Here is a 17,618-nt window from a genome sequence, read left to right as displayed (position 1 = left end):
TTTCATGCTGATCTTCACAGATGTGCTGAAAACTCAATGTGAAACAGTTTTATCAGACATCACAGATCTTTATTTTAATATCAAATCTAAACAATCACTTTGTACATTTATGAGGAAGATTGTTTATAAGGTTGTCAGCTGTTATATACACTTTAAACAGTCACATCTGTTGGACGCAGTTTGAGCTATGATTTGGAAAGACAGCACGTTCAGTCGCCTTGTTCTTAATCTGGAAATAAAAACGAGGTATTTGTATTTTAGATCAAAACATGTCAAGTAAAACACTCACAACTCAAACATAATGTATCCTGAAAAAATAAAACCATATATGACTTAAATCAGTAACGTCACACATTTCCCTTTGACAGGATATATGAAGTGAAGTTTTCATACGATCATTTTTTAAAGGCAATGATGCATCAGGAGTTGAGACATCAGTGCTGCTGCTGTGTGGAATGGATTGATTTCCTGTTTCTATCAGTTACTTTGACTACTTCAGAAAAATATCTACTCCTGGTTGTTGTAATTGTGAATTTTAAAAGAAGCTGAAATAAGAAATCTTTCTGAGAAATTTGAAGAAATATGTGGCAAATGACCAATTGTTCCTAAACAATTCAAAGTTCAGATCTATGCGCACCCTTTTTTTAGCAACTCTGTACTTGAGCACACAGAGACGTGTAGTCTTACACGGGCGATTGATTCTGCATGAACACAAAGAGTGGTTGCACTATGATTCAACTAAAGGGGGTTTGTTTACGAAACTGTTTCTGCTAAACATAAAGTTCTTACTTTAAACATTTGGTACAGCTTCTGAGTTCCACTTGCTGCATTTCATTTTCACATTTAAAACTACTGTTTTTGTTTCTTGGTCACTGAACTCTGACAATCTATTTAGAAGAAATGACATCATGTTGGCTTTCTCCTCCAGAAGTCACTTTTCTCCCACTGATTGGTACGTGAATTTAATAACATCTGTTCAAAAGTGGAATGCAGTCAGCGTGCTTTTCAAAGGTCAGCGTCCTCGTCCTGCATTTGTTCCAAAGACTTGAGGTAATCCCGAGCCAAGATCTTCTTCGGCAGGATATCTGTCAGTTCAGAAAAAAAAAAAAAAAAAAAAGGAAAACTCATATCTTGTCCTCTTATTGTAGCTGTGAAACAGCATGCCTAGCTGTCCCAATGTTAATTCAACCATGATGTGCTTTCAAAACTTTTAGTGTCTGAATGGATTTGTTGAGTGGAAGTTTTAGTAAATAAGTGTTTTGGGAACCTTTGGGCAATGAAAATTTAAAATTATGACAGGCAGCCAAACACTATGGATAGCCTTCAATAAGATACTCTTAAAAAACTAATCAGTGTTGCAGCAGCTGTCAAATATTGTCTTAATATTCTAAGACAGAACTAGCATACACTGAATTTATATATACAAACATGTCTTTAAATTTAGACCACCACATAATAAAGAAAAAATATCTCTGGGAGATAATTTAGCATAGGCTTTACAGATGATGCAGTAAATAATGACAAGGGATACCTATGCAGAGTGGCTTAACAACTAGGGGGGCGCGAGGCTTTGTCTGTTTTGAGCCTCCTAAAATTAGATTAGCAAATATTGACTAAAACAGCAGATATTAAGTAGTTTATACAAAGGTCTTTGGATAAAAAAGCATTCATAGGGTTTTTTTTTAGGGTTCCATCAGTTAAACAAAATCTATGTGGATTTTTGGTGGCAGTGTGTCACTTTTTCTTCTCTCTTGGGTCTTGGGGGGGGGGGCTCCGAGGAAAAATGGTTGGGAAACACTGACCTAGATCATAGTAAATAAATACATCTTTAAATATAACATGAATCAATGTACACAGAATTACAATTAAATAAGTTTGAAACTGTTTCAGAGATGGTTTAATAATCTATATGACCATTTCAGGCAATGTGGTTTTAAGTGTTGCTGAATATACCTGCAGGCTTTTCTAATTCCGTCTGCATGCCTCTTTATATCAGTGAAGACCATAGAAGGCATGTGTAAAAATAGCATAGATTTAAACCGTATGTTATATTGCTATTAGAAACTAAATATTGACTACAGCATATTTTTAGAGAGTCCATGTTACTCCCATGTTTATTCCTGCAGATCATCCCTGTAGATTAGTCAGGCTCTATGTTGATCTCACCTGTAAGGAAGTGGAAAGTCTCTGTCTCCTCTGCTGTGTGAGCCAGGTCGCTGTATGACAGGGAGTTTGTTTCTTTCCCAGAGCCGTTGTTGAATGAGGACAGAGCCAGATGCTGGACAAACAACTCCTGTGTTAATAAAAGACAAAAGAGGGCGAAAACTCAATTTGAGTTGAAATAAGTACAGTTTTAAAATGGTGTTAGCAGCTAACGAGCTAATCCCTGCTAGCGGCTGTGGTAGATGAATGAGCAGTGAAGCAGCAGAGATCAGTGAGGCGGTGAATTAGCAGCTAAACTCACTGTAGCCTTGGTGGTGAGAAACAGGGCGTCCTGGTTGATGCTGGAGACATCCGGGGAGCTCTTCATGATCAGCCTCACCCTGGAGATCGGGAGGGAGATGCCTTTCTTGTTGGCTGACGCTTGGTCGTCTTTGTCGGGAGTATTTTGAGACATCTTCATGAGGACACGGCGCCAGACAGGAGGAACTTGAAGTATTGTTTTGAACTATGATGTATTTCTTCTTCTATTACAAATTAATTGTAGTTACCCGCCAATACATTGGACTCTCGCCACCTGCTGGATGATCGCATTTATGGTAGAACACATATTTATATTATTACTTCATATCCAGAACAGTGTTATTAGTGGCATGTTTATACCATATGAAAAATGGTCAATGTTGTTCTTAAGGGGAAAGGACAAAATTAATAAGTTTAATAAGTTTACACAATGACATATTCTTAAACTACCTGTTGTTCAAAATGTTTTTTTTTTCTGAATTGTATATAAAACACTTACATGAGCACTACAGTGGATCAGCTTTGTATCAACATGAGATGGGTTTAGCTCTCCAAATGTCTTGTAACCAAACAGATTAAGGCTGTTTTGTCTGTCCGTTTCTAAATCCTCACGCTTTGTTGTTTATTTATTTATTTTTTAGTACAGCGGAAAATCTTTCCTCCAGCTGACAACACAAACTTTGCAATTCTGTCATTTCTATTTTTCTATTTTGGTTTAGTCAAACATCCTTTCAGATTGACAGCTTTATTAAAACACTCTGGATTTTGTCTGTAATTTATTTATTCAGTCATGTGTTGTTCAATCATATCGACAGTTGTGTAGCTTCGGACATGGTACCTGTCAAAGATTCACTCTCAGAAGAGGCATTAGACAAGAAGTTATAGTCTATCGTGATTAAAAACACTGGAATGAGACATATCAATCTATGGGACATCAGATGCTAATAAATCAATTTGTTGATGATGCCACATAACTTTAAAATGATGTTTTAAATCCAAGGAAAAAAAAACTGGCAGGAAATCCCTTTTTTGGTATTACATTTAATGCATTACACATTTCTGGCAGAAACTGGAAGGATTTTTAAAAATGATTTATCAGATTGTATACAGAAGGATTTTTTTAAAGGAAATTGTTGATCATGCTCCTAAGACATAGGTCTCAAAAAACTGTATTAAATGTGACACAATCAGCTTTAAAGGGTTAATCCTGTGTCAGTACCAGATGCAATGCAATTTTAGACTGAAAATGTGCATTAGAAATATATTTGAATACTGTAAAATAAAATTAATTGGAAACAAAATGCAAATATTATTTCCTCTTCACTGTTTTAAATATGCTAGGCTCTTTTGCACGGTACATACGTGTGCTTTCAGTCAGTTAGCCTGCCGTATATGCTATGCTGGTGTAAGTTACACGACTTTCTTAAGGGTTTCAAATAATTAGATCTTATTTTTAGCAGGATAAAAGGATCAAGCTGTGAGATGTGATGTTGGAGTGGCTGTGTCGTAGTTGTCCGCTGGAGGCGCAATACTTATAATGAAATGGTAAAACACAGAAGAAGAACTGTTGTCAATGGAGCCGAAGAAGAAGAAGCAGTAACGTTAGCAATGGCGATATTTGCAGTGATCTTGGTGCGAAAATATACAACAAATGTCTCCACTGGACGCATTCGTGATCATTGAAGCTAATATTTTGTTTGTGTCAATAGCCCAATGTCTGTCTGTGTTAGAAAAGGCATATCGTCCAATTAGTTAGCGTCCTTTGCAGCAGTTTAGTCGTGTGTTATTACAAACCGCTAGCTGGAGCTGAAAGAGCAACCATAATTTCATTGTTTAACCTTTAGTTTCGTTGTCGTTTTCTGATAAATAACCATGCCGCTAGGTTTGAAACCGTGCTGTGCAGTCTGCAAGACGAACTCTTCGTCTATGTGGAAAAAGGGAAATCAGGGAGAGATCCTGTGTAACAACTGCACAGGAAAGAGCAGCAGCGGAGGAGCATCAGGACCCTCAATGTCCTCCAACACTCAGCCCAGCAATGGCGGAGGAAAACAGGTAGGCTCTTGGCTAAATATACATATTTACAGGGAGATTTTGATTCATGATGTCTGGTTATTTTAAAATGAACCCCCTGTACCCCAAAAAGAGTTTACAACCCATAAAATTAGCTCTGTTTACAGCATATAAAGGGAGATAACGTTACCTCGTCCAGTTTAGCAGCATAACGGACAGTGTAGTGGTAATTACGATAAATGTATGGTATGAGTTTGTTTTCTTTTGTCTGAATGGATTCTTCAGAGGACCATTTGTCTCTGTAGACATTGACCAAAATCGCAGAAGATCTTGTGGACTACAACAATTACTTTTCCACGAAGTCAACCAATAACTGAAGAGTAAATTCAGCTTTAAAGAATGAGGGATATGGTTTAAATCTGCTTGTTTTTTAAAGTGTCCTGTTTTTGTTAGAAGTATTGATTGACTGCTTGGGATTGACAAGCAAATGTTGCTTAAAGCTCCTGCTTAGAGTTTTTAGCTGGTTATAAAACAGTCAGAAATTAACTAGGATCCCTTTATACAACCTACAAAAGAATCAGAAACAAGACTGATTATGTCTACATGTGGGTTTATTGAATTCTGTAAGTACTGGTGGGGGGTAGGTGTCAGCCATGTGCTCAGAATTTTTTTATTATTCTTGTAGTGCATGTACAAGACAGACTAAGCAGAGAAATAGACCTACTACCTTTTCAACATGAGTGCTTTTCACACTGTAATTTTCTCATTTGAAATGAACTTAGGAAAAGATACTTCACAAGATTCACTTCTTTTATTGCCCTCTTATTGTGTTTGGTGCAACCACAAACTTGAAAAGTCATCAGCCTTTGGCCTTCACAAAATACATTTCCATTTGCTTTTTTTTTTTTTTTTTGTTATCTTTCACAGATAGGCTTTAGGCGCAGCCCTTGTGCGATTTCAATGAGTAACCAATGAATAGAACTTGCTAATTTCTTGATTCATGTTGTTCTTTCATTCATTCAGTCTAAGCAGGAAATCCACAGAAGGTCTGCACGTCTGAGAAGCACCAAGTACAAAGCTCCAGCCTCTGAGAAGAAGGTATCAACAAAAGGAAAGGGAAGAAGACACATATTCAAGCTAAAAAATGTAAGTTATTGATGGGTTTGATCAGTAAATGCTTTCATGTCTCTTGTTATTTTGCTGATCCTTAAATCCATGTATTTGATCACCATGTCTATTTGTGTGATCTTCCCTTAGCCAATTAAAGCACCAGAATCAGTCGCAACGATTATCACATCAGAATCAGTGTTTTATAAGGTATGGTGCTTATTCTTAAACATGCAAATCATTTACTGTAATCACAGCTTTAATACTGCCACTCTGTGCTACATGTAAGATAGGTCTATTCTGGATTTACAGGGTGTGTACTACCAGATTGGAGATGTGATAAAGGTAACGGATGAGGATGACGGGAAGCCTTACTATGCTCAGATTCGAGGTTTCATACAGGACCAGTATTGTGAAAAAAGTGCCGCCCTGACCTGGTTAATCCCCACCCAGGCCAGTCCAAAGGACTTCTTTGACCCTGGGACATACATAGTTGGTGAGCAATGGTGCATTATAATTCTTCATACACAATAAACAATTAATGAGACAAGTTATGAACTATTTATTGTATTTAAGGTCCAGAAGAGGATTTGCCAAGGAAAATGGAGTACCTTGAGTTTGTGTGCCATGCCCCCTCTGAATATTTTAAGTCCCGGAGCTCTCCGTTTCCCACCATTCCCATCCTACCAGAGAAGGGCTACATCTGGACTCACATAGGAGCAGCACCCACCCACACTGCTAAAGAGTCTACAAGCAGCAGCAGTTAACAGGACTGTGATATGGACTTAGTCTGTTGGTTTTAAACAGACGTTTGTATATTTTTGTAACATAATGAGAATAAAACGAAAATGGTTGTGTTTGCAACATCCATAACTTCAGAATAAGGACAAATAAAAAACGTAATTATTTCTGATAAATTCATCACACAACTGCAACAGTTGCATTTACTTTTGTATTTGGTTATAAGAAAGCTGTTTCTACTACTGTTTCTCTCTGTTAATTCAACTGTTAATAAAGAAGAGAACACCTTGCTAAACTTTCTGGTCATTAAAATGGACAAAATCTTTAATTAGAGAAATTATAAAATTAAAGTATCTCTAACATGTCCCCCCTTAGTTGTAGTTGGTAACACAGTTTCAACACACAAACAGTGTTTTGTACCAAATGTCCAATTGTTCATTTCTGCTGAAAAGTTTTGTATGTTAACATTTTGGTATTTAGGGTTTGATATCTTAAGGGGCCAGGGTCTGAGGCAAAGGAACTGCCACAGAAATAGGACCCTTAAAACTGCCCACATGCACATTGTCTATCATTTTTTTTTTCCACATACGAGTGCCCTACAGGGCATGAAACAGTATGAGGGAGAAGACAGGGTTAGGCTTTTTTCAAATATTTATTATATATTCAAATGAGGAACAGTTTACATTCAAGAACACAGCTTTCACAGGCTGTCAAACTGAACAGGTAACACATTTTTTCTAGGATACATATAAAACCGAGCACTTTAAATATCAAGCCTGCTGTGCTAGTTCTTAATGCTGTTAACAGTAATTAGTCTTTATTCTTGTATCAAAGTATGCATTGTTACTATTTATTATTCTATGACATTACAAATATAGATTCATCTAATCTTAAACATTCCCCCACAGTTCTAGTGCTATGCCTCTCCAACCTTTTAAATATTTAGACTATTATGATTTAATCTTTATTTTACCTGATAATAAGCTAACTGGGTTGATTACAGATAGCTCAGCATGCAACTCTTAGCAAAGTGCTTTATTCTAATGCTCAGTCACTTTGCTGGGTTGCAATGCTGACAACAAAAAGGTGTTCTAGTCCTGAAACAGCTGCCTGCGAGTATGCACATAGGTTCTATTGGTTTGCATCTGGAGGCCATTAGAGGAATTTTTTATGCATTTGTACACAACAGGGTTATTTAACAAGTAGACTTTTACATTAGGGGCCCAAGCCAAAATCCCTGTATATTTGACTTTAAAGTCATTTGGTCAGTGTAAACACAAGGACATGCAGCCCAAATCCACTTGAAGGAGTGGTTCAGGCAAGATTGATGTGTACTGGAACAGATTCTGTAAAAGATGAAAACAAAACCATGCTAATTTGAATATCAGAAAAGGAAGAGCATCGTAAGACATATTGACCCTATTGGACTAACATTTCTATCTTCAAATGCATGTTGTACAGTGAAACAATATTTTTACATTTCGGAGAAAATTTAGAAAATATGTTCACCTTTAGCTGCCATTTTTGTTCTACCTACTTAAGGTGGAGATGTCATATGGCTCCATTGTTCTTTGTCAAATTTGGTATTGTAAAGACCTTGTTGTTAATAATAATAGCAATAGTAATAATGATAATAAATAAACAAATAATAGATAATAATAATATATGCATATAAAAATATAAATGAATCCAGTAAGGCCAACACATCTTAATATGCAGGATTCTCTTTAAAGGCTAAATCCTGTAAAAAGTATCTTCTTGGATCTGGCCAGTGTTATTGCCATGACAACATCACAGTAAGATCAGGTGAGTGTAAACATAAAACATAAAGAGAAAAGTTGGGACAAAGGAATAGATCAAAGCAGACATGGTTTGCTCTGATCATCATTAAGACATATTTCTAAGTTTTGATTTCCTTTTCAAACATCTTCTTTTAAACATCCACTGAACGTTTTAGCTGCTGTGTATTTTTTATATTTGTTTATTTAGCTTTCTCTCTCATGATCTTTCTCATCATGCAGGTGTGTCTCTGAACTGATCCGTCCACAGGTGCCCAAGGGGGTCACCTTTGTTTAAGTGGATTGTTCCATGTGGGCTGCAGAGAGGGGGGAGTTGGTCAGGGTGAGCGTGGCCATGCTGTGAGCTATTGCCAGAGCTGTGCCGTTAACTGAACGCCTTTCTCCCTCTCCTGCACTTGTGTGTCCCACCTCCCTGTCCCCCTCCCCTCGTCTTGATCTCCACACTCTCTTGAAGCTGTCTGTCACAAAGCAGTAAACCACTGGATCCAGACAGCTGTTCAGACTGCTTAGGGTGACTGTAATGTGATAGGCAAGTACATGCCCCGCCCCCTGCCCAATTGCCTGTCCTCCGGCTTTGACCTGGAAGTAAACCAACACCTGCCGGATATGAAAGGGTGTGAAGCAGATGGTGAAGACCGCTAAAACAGTGGCCAGAAGTCTGACAGCACGTGCCCTCCTCACCCGGCTCTGCCTGGGCATCAGGCCATGGCTGGTAGAGAGAAAACAGGCGACGCGTAGAGTGAAGCCTACCACAGCCAGCAGGGGGAGGAGGAACTCCAGGATGGTGAGGTAGAATAGAGCAGGAAGGAGCACACAGGAGGAGCTTAACTCCAACGCAGTGGTCTGCAGAAAAAAGGAGAGATATACAAAATTTAAGTCTTTGTGAGCTTTACACTTTACCCTACCCTCTGCAGATAGTATCATCACAAATTCTCTACTGGATTGAGGTCTGGGATTTGGCTCGGCCACTCCAGGACATTCATCTTGTTGTCTTCAAACTATTTCTGGGTAGCTTTCGCTGTATTTTTTGGGTCATTGTCTTGCTTTAAAATATATCTTTGATAAGCCATAGATCTCTTGCAGACTGAGTCAGATTGTCCTCCAGGATTTTCTTATACTTGCTGCATTCATTTTACCCTCTACCTTTACAAGCTTTCCAGGGCTGGCTGCTGAGAAGCATTTCCATGGCATGATGCTGCCACCACCGTGCTTCACAGTGAGGATGGCGTTAATGATGTTTGTTGCTATTATAAAACATTAATACCACACTAAGGAGCTCTATGGGTGCATATCTGTTTATTGTTGTTATGTGTTCTACCTTTACCTGGAAAGAGTAGGTGACCACTACTGCAATGATCCAAACAGTGGCGCTAACACACCTGGCTGTTCCTGTAGTCCTGCATTTGTGCAGAGTACTGGATGCATGGACGACAGCGAGGTATCGATCGACACAGATACTATGAGATAGAAAAGTCACAGAAAAATAAGAACACATTTTTTGTATAGGTTACTGTATATATTAATAGTTTTCATTTAATTTTAATTTTGAGTAAAGGAGTAGTCTACACACCTGGTCAGAAACAGTATGCTACAGTACATGTTAACAAAGTAGCTGAAGGTGTGAACGTATGAACAGGCCATGCAGGTGCCTCCACTGTGATACAGAGCAATGCGAGCAGGTAAGGACAGCGCCACCAGCAGGTCAGCTACAGCCAGGTTGATGGTATAAACCACAGAGGCTGAAGAGTGGGTGGAGGCCCCACAGAAGACATAGAGAGCCAAACTGTTGAGGACTACACCAGCCACCAACATGAGACAGTTACACACCTGTAGAAGAGAGATAGATCAGCGTAGCCATTTATTTTTAACTGGTGATTAAATTAAAAAAAAGATTTTGGGGCTTGTCTCACCATAAGAGTAACCCAGACACCATAGAAGTCTTGGTACAACTGCACATCTAGGTGTGCTAACCTATGCAGGTAAGGGCCCCCCCAGCTCTGATCCCAGGAGCTGCAGTTTCTTGGCTCAGGAATAAAGAGGAGTGACTCATTGGTGGAACTGATGTTGCTGTGAAGGCTTTCCATTTGTGGAAAGGATGTTGGAGTGACAGGTTGTTATCTGAGTGTGAAAAATAAGGCAGATGTCGACATTAATCTTAAATTGATTATGTTTAGGTAAACTGATACTGGTTGTCTTACAAGTGGCAAAAATGGGTAAAACATTGCAAAAAACAGTGGCAAAAACAGGCTGAAATTGGCTAATATGGTTTAATAGTGGCAAAATGGGTTAAGAGTGGCAAAAGTTAAAAGAAGTGGCAGAAAACGGTAAAAATAGGTTAAAGGTTGCAAAACAGGTTCAATGTTTAAAGGTGTTAGAAAGGGTCAGATTGGGTGTTAAATGGCAGAAAGTTGCAAAAATGGATTTAAGGCTGCAAGAAAGTGACAAAAAGGCTAAAAGTGGCAAAAATGGGTTGAAAGTGGCGGTGTGTGGCCTAAAGAAGTTAAAAGTGCAAAATTGATTTAAAGTGACAAAACAATGGTGAGGATGTTTTAAAAGTGGCAAAAGAATTCAGGTTAGTAGTGGCATTTAGGTAAAAAGTGCTAAATATCAGCATAGATTAGTTAATAATGGCAAAAAAATCCTGTTAAAAGTGGCAAAAAATGGTTATAAAGGGTTATAAGTTGTTTAAATGGGAGGAAAAGGAGGTGAAAAGGGTTTCAAAAGTGGCATTATTAAACTATTTAAAAATGAGATCTTTTTATATCTGAATAAACATTATTATCCTTTTATTATGATGAAATCTTTTCTGAGGTTCCTTAACAAACAGCACTTTATTATTTCTTCTTTAAAGGATTTTCTTTTATGTGTGGCTTTATAATGTCAAGATATCAGAGGGATAATTCCCTTTGACTCATTTGTTTGAGACTTATAGATTTTAAAGACTGTTTCTAAGTGTGTGTTGATGCTCTTTATTTCATTGTTTCTAAGGAGCATTATAAACTGTGGTTGGAAATGTTATAAATACACTGTTGGCTAAAAAAAACACCCCATATTCCATCTTAGTGAGTAAAAGACTGTAAAAAAGTGTCCTAATGGAGTGAAAAGTGAAGTTATTCCCAGACACAGAGATTTAAGTGGTTTTATAAACAACATCCTCTCTCACTGTGGAGACGAGTGATCAGTCTTCATATGCCCTCTAAAAGGATGTGACACTGTGTACTAAGTTTAGCACGAGACTTCTCACACTCCTTTAAACAGTGTGTGCAGTATTAATACAATCCAGTGTGAGCTATTTTAACAGTGTAGATGTGATTGTAATATATGTGTTTGTCTTAGACAAGTCACATAAATTAGATGAATGTGAAACATCCTGTGTAAAAGAGAAGCTCTTGGATTGTTAATTTGCAAATGTGTTGTACTTTAGTATAGATGTGCTCACTTAGATCTGCTGAGAAGCTGTAAATAGGCCAGGGATTTTAGAGGATGTGGTGAAAAAAGGGGGAATTTAAGCCCATATTTAGTTGTTCTGTAACTGTTTTCACACATCAACTCCTGAAAATCTCCAGAAAATTTCAGGATTGTTTGCCTCCAAAAATTTCCTGAGTTGCTTTCACATACATGGCTTACAGCAGCAAAAATATAAATCATCATAAAAAAAAATATACAGAAAAATATTCAAAGGCAAAAAAAGAACAGTTCAAAACTCAGCTATGAACTTGGCGAACGAACTTGGCCACCAGTGCCACAGAGCACACAGTTCTATGGTATAATCATAATATACCCAGCACAGCGGCGGTGACTTTTCCTGAAGATTTCCTGCTGCATTTACCCTGATCTCTCTCTTTTTTTTTTTTAGTACAGGCTGGCTAGGAAATGTCTTAGTAACATCTGGTTTAAAGATTCAGCTGCTTTTGTTCACACATACAGCTCAACCACAAATTTCAATTCATTTTTGGGAGAAAGTCTGAACCCATAAGCTCTCATGAACAAAGGCTTTTCCCTGACTGATATTTTTAAAGTTATTTGTACAGAATGACTCCACAGACCCAGAAATGTCTCTCCTTTCCTTATTAAAAGACGGATAAGCTCCTGTCTGTTAACATGTTCTGCCGAGAATGGTCTTTCCACTCTTCATCATCATATGGACAGGTTGATAAAAGAGGGCTTGGAGACAAAGATGGAAACATACCCACTCACCCCCACATGGTTCCTGATTGTGCATTTATGCTCAAGTTCCTCCTGATTTACTTGATTCCTTGATGAATCTAATGGTCTTACTTTTTCATCTTTAGTGAATCAAAATGAAAAAGCTCATATAGCTAAGCCAGATAAGCACAGACTTTGCATTTGGTTGCATGTAATTTGGTTGAAATGATGATATTTATGTAAATAATGCAGCCTGTCTCTTTGAGAAAATGAAAAGGCATTTTGAAAATAAAAGCAATGGTAGAAAGAACTGTGAAATATGACACATACCTTTGGATGACAATGTAAAAGAAAAAAAAATACAGAAGCAATTTCTTGAAGGGTTTGATGTGAAGGCCTTTTCTTATCCGATATTTTTTACCAAAAAAAATCTTTCCTCTTGATCTACTCTGTCCTTGGTAAGCTGACAGTGGAGAGTGGGTGGAGATCTGATGTGATCATGTCTGAGTGGGACAATTCTTTGAGCAGAGCAGAGTTTGGACCTCCTCCTCGTCTCTTTCTCCTGTTCTGCCCCCCGTTTCCCACTGAGATGACGCGCAGGTACACAAAAACACCTCTAAGTCTGCTACTCTCAGCTTTCTCTCTGGGTGCTCCATTTCTAATCTCTTTCTTTCTCACTCTCATTTATGCATATTCAAACTACTGTCTGGTGGACAGTAAAAGTACAGTGGTGAATAAAGAAGAAGGGCTGGGGTGGTTTCTGTTATGATAGGATTCATATAAATCACATAACTAAGGAGTTGACATGAGGCAAATCTATGTTAATTCTTAAGTTACAGTGGACGATTTAAGAAACTCCCTCAAAGTGCACTAGAAATATTACTTTCCCTAATAAGGGGTGAACATGAGGCCCAGTTACTTTGATCTTTGACCATAAATTTATAATTGTTCCTCCTTAAATCTTTGTGGATGTTTATGCAAAGTTTGGGAAAAAAATCCCCCAAAGTGTTGTTGAGATATAGCTATAATGTTATTTGGCAACACAAAAAGCAACTTACAACTGGGACAGGTGTTCCTGGCGTCAGGGACCTTCCTTGCCCAAGGGCCTACACTGGATATATATATTTTTCTGCCCTGACTCCCAGTCTCCTGTAGCAAAATCAGCACTGTAAACCACTGAGCCATCCAGGTTTCATTAACAAGGGATGAAATCTTAGAGGAGTTTGTGCAAAGTTTTAAAAATTCCCTTAGAGTGTTTTTGAAATATTGCTTTTTGGAACAAGGGGTGAACACGAGGCCCGCTGACCTTAGCCTTTGACCTCAAAATCTAATTGTTCATCCCTTAGTCATAGTAGATATTGGTACAAATTTAAAGAAAATCCCTCATAATGCAATCTAGACACTGCTTTTACAAGCAAAGAAGAATATGAGGCCCAATGACCTTGATCGCTGACCTACAAAATCTAATTGTTCATCTTTGAGTTGCAGTGGTTTATGCAAAGTTGGAAGAAAAATCCCTCAAATACTCTTGAGATAATGCTGTCTCTATAAAGGGTGAAGACAAGGTCCATTAACTTTAAACTTTCTCTAAAATTATCTGGTTCATTTTTTAATCTTGGAGAATGTTTGAGAAAAGTTTTTAAAAATCCATTAGAGTGTTTTTGAACTATTACTTTCATGAACAAGGGACAAATGTGAGGCCAAATGAGCTTAACCTTTGACCTCCAACATGTAATCATTCATTCTGTTGCAGTTGATGTTTGTACAAAGTTAGCCAAAAATCTTTCTAGTGTTCTGAAGATATTGCTTTCATTAATGAGGGGCCCACTGACTTTGACCTACAGTGTCTTTTGCTCATCCATAAAAAGGTGTATAATTGTGCAAAGTATTAAAAATCCCTCAAGTGTTCACAAGATATTGCTTTACCAGATAAGCACGAGGCCCAATGACTTTGACCTTTGATTTCCTAAATCTTATTTTTCATCCTTGAGTTGTTTTAGATATTTGCTTGAAGTTAGCAAAAAACTTCTCAATTCATTTAGAGATATCACTTTCACAAGCAGGGGATAAACATGAAGCCAAATCACCTAGATCTATAACCTCAAAAATTGGAATGGTTCATCCTTAAGTCCGAGTGGATGTTTGTGCAAAGTTTGAAGAAAATTCCTCAAAGCATTTTCGAGTCGTAGGGTTTAAAAGCAAGGGGTACACATGAGGCCCAGCAATCTTGAACTGTGACCTATGACTTCCAAAAGTATATCAGATCATTCTTGGTCGGAATGGACATTTCTGCAAAGTTTAAGGGAAATTGCATTCACAAGAATAGCCTGACTAGCCATTAGACAACCAGAAAAAGCATTTACAGTGGTTTGGAAATTTTGGGGTGGTTCCTGGTTGGGTTGGTAACAAAGACTCATGAACAACTCATGTAGGAGTCTATCTGACAGAACTGAACATAAAAAAGGTGCAATACGCTAATGCCTTGTTGCACAAACACTGTTATTTTCATTGGACAAAAAGAAGCAAAGAACCTATTGGAGTGTTTTGTTCAACAAGGTTTTCCATAAAGTTTATTTAAAGCTGTCTACAGGGTGGTCCAACACTGAAAGGGTTTGGAGACAGAAACAAAATCTAAGCTTTTTTCCACCTCTGTTTGCCTCTCTGTGTATATACCTGAGTCAATTAGAGAACAGGGGGGGCAGGAATAAAAGAACGGACCGACAAAGATGTATAAACTGTTTCTCTTAATGTTTTTATAAAGCTGCTAGTCTGTGAACAAGTTTTTCACACTGACATACAAGTATTCTCATAAACTGGAGGGACATAAACAACCAGTTAGCTGGCTCTCCTGTACACCTATCAATTTGCCTTTTGTTCATATGGAACTACAAGAAGACCTTTCGACTTATTCAGCATTCCTTGTGATTTTACTGTTGCGAAGTGCCTGACTTATGTTTGATTTACAGTTTGTTTTCTTTGTAAGATCTACCCTGCCTGGCTTGTATCAAGTGTTGGAGACAGAGAGGAAGGATGTGCCACTTGACATTGTAGTGGTTAGTGGACATGAGCTTAAATAGTGCTTATCTAGTTGTCTGAACACTCAAAGTCTCTTTCTACACTCACATCATATCCCAACACTAATGGCAGAGCCTGCTATGTAAAGACTCAATCAGTGCCAGTTCATTATGCATTGTCATACACGTCAATACTGTAGCAGAGGGAGAAATTTAAGTGTCTTGTCCAAGGACACATCAGTTTGTGATGTGTGGGAATCGACCCCCTCAACTTTCAAGTTAAGATACAATGACTCTACAACTTATCCAGGGGCCAGTGGGCTTGTGGGTTAAAGAAGTTCTGGCATATGGTTGTGCTTTGAAAGTCTATTTCTAGAGACATTTGCTTATGTTGTATTTAAGGGTTAAACTCCCCCTAATTTTTCAAGGCACAAAAATGCATGATGGCATATAGCAGTCATCATCAACTGGCAGCCTGTGGGTCATACAAGGCCCCACATCTTCCCATCTGGACCCAAGATTATTGTTAAATTCAGAAATATGCAGAAAAAATAATATGGTGATGCACATCAGGTATCTCTTCTTCTTCTTTTTTAAAATTCCCTACAGTTATTGAAACTCCCCAAAAGAACTGGTTTAAAAAAACATGTCTGAATTTGTTTAATGTTTGATTCATTCAACAGAAATCCACTCCAGCCGTTATAAGCAAATATGATGCATAATAAACACATACTTATCTGTGCATTCTTGATTAAAACTGGTTTTCTTTAACATTACAACGTAAGCCAATGCAGCTGGATTAGCTTCTATCATTCTTAATCTTATTGTGTCTGTTTTTATGCTTTAAGCACTTTGAAACTCAGTTTTGAAAAGGGCAAGAAGTTAGTATTATTATTATTATAATTATAATTATTATTATTAGCTCTAGAAACATGAGCTTTAGCAAATGTAGCTACTGCTAATGTAGGTTACATAGCTAATCTAGCTAAATAAGCTTTAGCAAATGCAACACGGGCCAATGTAGCTAATGTAGCTTTGTTAGCTTAAGCTTTGGTATAAAGCCATCTTACATGAATAAAATATGGGTTTCTAAGATTTTCAAGGCTGTAAAAGGTGTACAGTCTTCAGTGATGTTACCTACATAGGTTATGTAGCCAACTTGCCTTGGCTAGCTTTAACCTTAGCTACGTTAGCTGCATTAGAGTGTTCTCATGGAGGACCACCTTTTTTCCCACAGGCAGAGCGTTTACTCAGCTATATCAAATGTTTTGTAATCGGGTTTTGCATGTCAGGTTTTTGACTTTGCACTTATGCCTGACAAATACCTGAACTCTTACCCTAACAATACCAGGATTTAAATCTGATTTAATTAGACAGCTTTAGTGTGTCTTCATCCATACAGATGCTGCATCTCACAGTAGTGGTCTCCAAGAGGAGTCATCTGAGAGCTGCGGTCTAACCATCCTGTGTTCTTTTTTGAATAATACAAAAACACCTCCTAGTTGTGGTATTTTTACCAAATCAAAGCAAAAAAAATAATAATTTCTGTTTCGCAAAAAAGTAGACCACATAGCATCTTTTCAGTTCTTTTCTAAATCATCATTTGATTGGACTGAATGGATCTGAAAGAAATCCACATGGAAAATCAAGTGTTGCTATACTGAAGGCAATGCAAATTTTAATGCAGCTACAAATGAGAGTGGAGCTGTTTCACTTGTGTTCAGCTTTGTGTGCCAAGGTTTTTTTTTTTTTGTTATTGTTAAACACAAAGCAGATTAAAAGTCTAAACTCCTTTATCTTGGCTGCATGATCCGTCCTTTAATCAGACATCTCAGATCTTAGTTGATGACTTTTTCGTAAACTTTCCATCCAAGTGTAGAAGGTACATCAACCTCGAAGGGCGGGAGGAACTTCAAGTAAGAGAGCAACAGTTCATATTCCCTTGCAACCTTGATGACTGAAATGCTGAAGGACTGTGTTGATTGTTGAAACTAAATGGTGTTTTTTTTCTGACATGTTCATAACTGTGAAATTGTTCGTTAATACATTTATGCAAAGGTTTAAACCTAAAACTGGTTTATGATGGCTCAACTTACCCCTTAGAGGGGGCAAGTTGAGCCACAGAGGCACCTTTTTTGGAAGACCACATTTTCACAGCGTTGTCATAGATTCATGTTGGTAATTTCATTTGTTAGTGGAGACACTGAAATAAAGTTTCATGTTTTCATTCTACTTCTGTCTTATTTTTCCTGACGTTGAGGACAGCATAGGTAAAAATGGACTCATCTTACCCCACTCTCCACAGGTTAAACTGTGACTTACCATTACCAGACTTACC

General features: G+C 37.8%; 3 protein-coding genes across 4 annotated transcripts; 1 reads left to right on the top strand and 2 right to left on the bottom strand.

Moving 5' to 3' along the window:
* Positions 1-47: 47 nt before the first annotated feature.
* On the bottom strand, positions 48-2,699 carry chrac1 (chromatin accessibility complex subunit 1). The gene is made up of 3 exons (XM_041809999.1): positions 2,465-2,699; positions 2,167-2,293; positions 48-1,085 (listed from the first exon to the last, which is right to left on the bottom strand). The coding sequence occupies exons 1-3, from the start codon at positions 2,621-2,623 to the stop codon at positions 1,006-1,008; spliced, it is 366 nt and encodes a 121-aa protein (XP_041665933.1). The 5' UTR covers positions 2,624-2,699; the 3' UTR covers positions 48-1,005.
* A 1,338-nt stretch (positions 2,700-4,037) lies between these two features.
* On the top strand, positions 4,038-6,599 carry gatad1 (GATA zinc finger domain containing 1). 2 transcript variants are annotated; one of them, XM_041809513.1, is made up of 6 exons: positions 4,038-4,095; positions 4,346-4,515; positions 5,497-5,619; positions 5,731-5,790; positions 5,893-6,076; positions 6,157-6,599. In XM_041809513.1, exons 2-6 carry the CDS (start codon positions 4,390-4,392, stop codon positions 6,345-6,347), a joined length of 684 nt encoding a protein of 227 aa, XP_041665447.1. In that variant the 5' UTR covers positions 4,038-4,095; positions 4,346-4,389; the 3' UTR covers positions 6,348-6,599. The 2 variants fall into 2 exon arrangements, with proteins under 2 accessions (XP_041665447.1, XP_041665446.1); XM_041809512.1 differs by having other exon boundaries at positions 4,049-4,515.
* A 1,794-nt stretch (positions 6,600-8,393) lies between these two features.
* LOC121523669 (G-protein coupled receptor 20) lies at positions 8,394-12,714 on the bottom strand. The gene is made up of 5 exons (XM_041808601.1): positions 12,597-12,714; positions 10,031-10,238; positions 9,691-9,947; positions 9,445-9,577; positions 8,394-8,963 (listed from the first exon to the last, which is right to left on the bottom strand). Exons 2-5 carry the CDS (start codon positions 10,202-10,204, stop codon positions 8,394-8,396), a joined length of 1,134 nt encoding a protein of 377 aa, XP_041664535.1. The 5' UTR covers positions 10,205-10,238; positions 12,597-12,714.
* Positions 12,715-17,618: the final 4,904 nt, after the last annotated feature.

The sequence above is a fragment of the Cheilinus undulatus genome, linkage group 16, assembly GCF_018320785.1.
Source record: "Cheilinus undulatus linkage group 16, ASM1832078v1, whole genome shotgun sequence".
In the NCBI taxonomy this organism is placed as follows: Eukaryota; Metazoa; Chordata; class Actinopteri; order Labriformes; family Labridae; genus Cheilinus; species Cheilinus undulatus.
Note: the sequence above shows the minus strand (reverse complement) of the source record. Positions and strands in the feature narration are given on the sequence as shown.

What these genes read in the sequence shown, in the direction of transcription:
- LOC121523669 (XM_041808601.1), bottom strand. Translation starts at nt 10,204, where the DNA reads ATGGAAAGCCTTCACAGCAACATCAGTTCCACCAATGAGTCACTCCTC. An exon ending in AGCATACTGTTTCTGACCAG is followed by an intron (nt 9,578 to 9,690) that starts GTGTGTAGACTA and finishes TCTATCTCATAG; the next exon opens with TATCTGTGTCGATCGATACC. An exon ending in TGGTCACCTACTCTTTCCAG is followed by an intron (nt 8,964 to 9,444) that starts GTAAAGGTAGAA and finishes TTTTTTCTGCAG; the next exon opens with ACCACTGCGTTGGAGTTAAG.
- chrac1 (XM_041809999.1), bottom strand. Translation starts at nt 2,623, where the DNA reads ATGAAGATGTCTCAAAATACTCCCGACAAAGACGACCAAGCGTCAGCC. An exon ending in TTCTCACCACCAAGGCTACA is followed by an intron (nt 2,294 to 2,464) that starts GTGAGTTTAGCT and finishes TTATTAACACAG; the next exon opens with GAGTTGTTTGTCCAGCATCT. An exon ending in GACTTTCCACTTCCTTACAG is followed by an intron (nt 1,086 to 2,166) that starts GTGAGATCAACA and finishes CTGAACTGACAG; the next exon opens with ATATCCTGCCGAAGAAGATC.
- gatad1 (XM_041809512.1), top strand. Translation starts at nt 4,336, where the DNA reads ATGCCGCTAGGTTTGAAACCGTGCTGTGCAGTCTGCAAGACGAACTCT. An exon ending in ACATATTCAAGCTAAAAAAT is followed by an intron (nt 5,620 to 5,730) that starts GTAAGTTATTGA and finishes ATCTTCCCTTAG; the next exon opens with CCAATTAAAGCACCAGAATC. An exon ending in CAGAATCAGTGTTTTATAAG is followed by an intron (nt 5,791 to 5,892) that starts GTATGGTGCTTA and finishes CTGGATTTACAG; the next exon opens with GGTGTGTACTACCAGATTGG.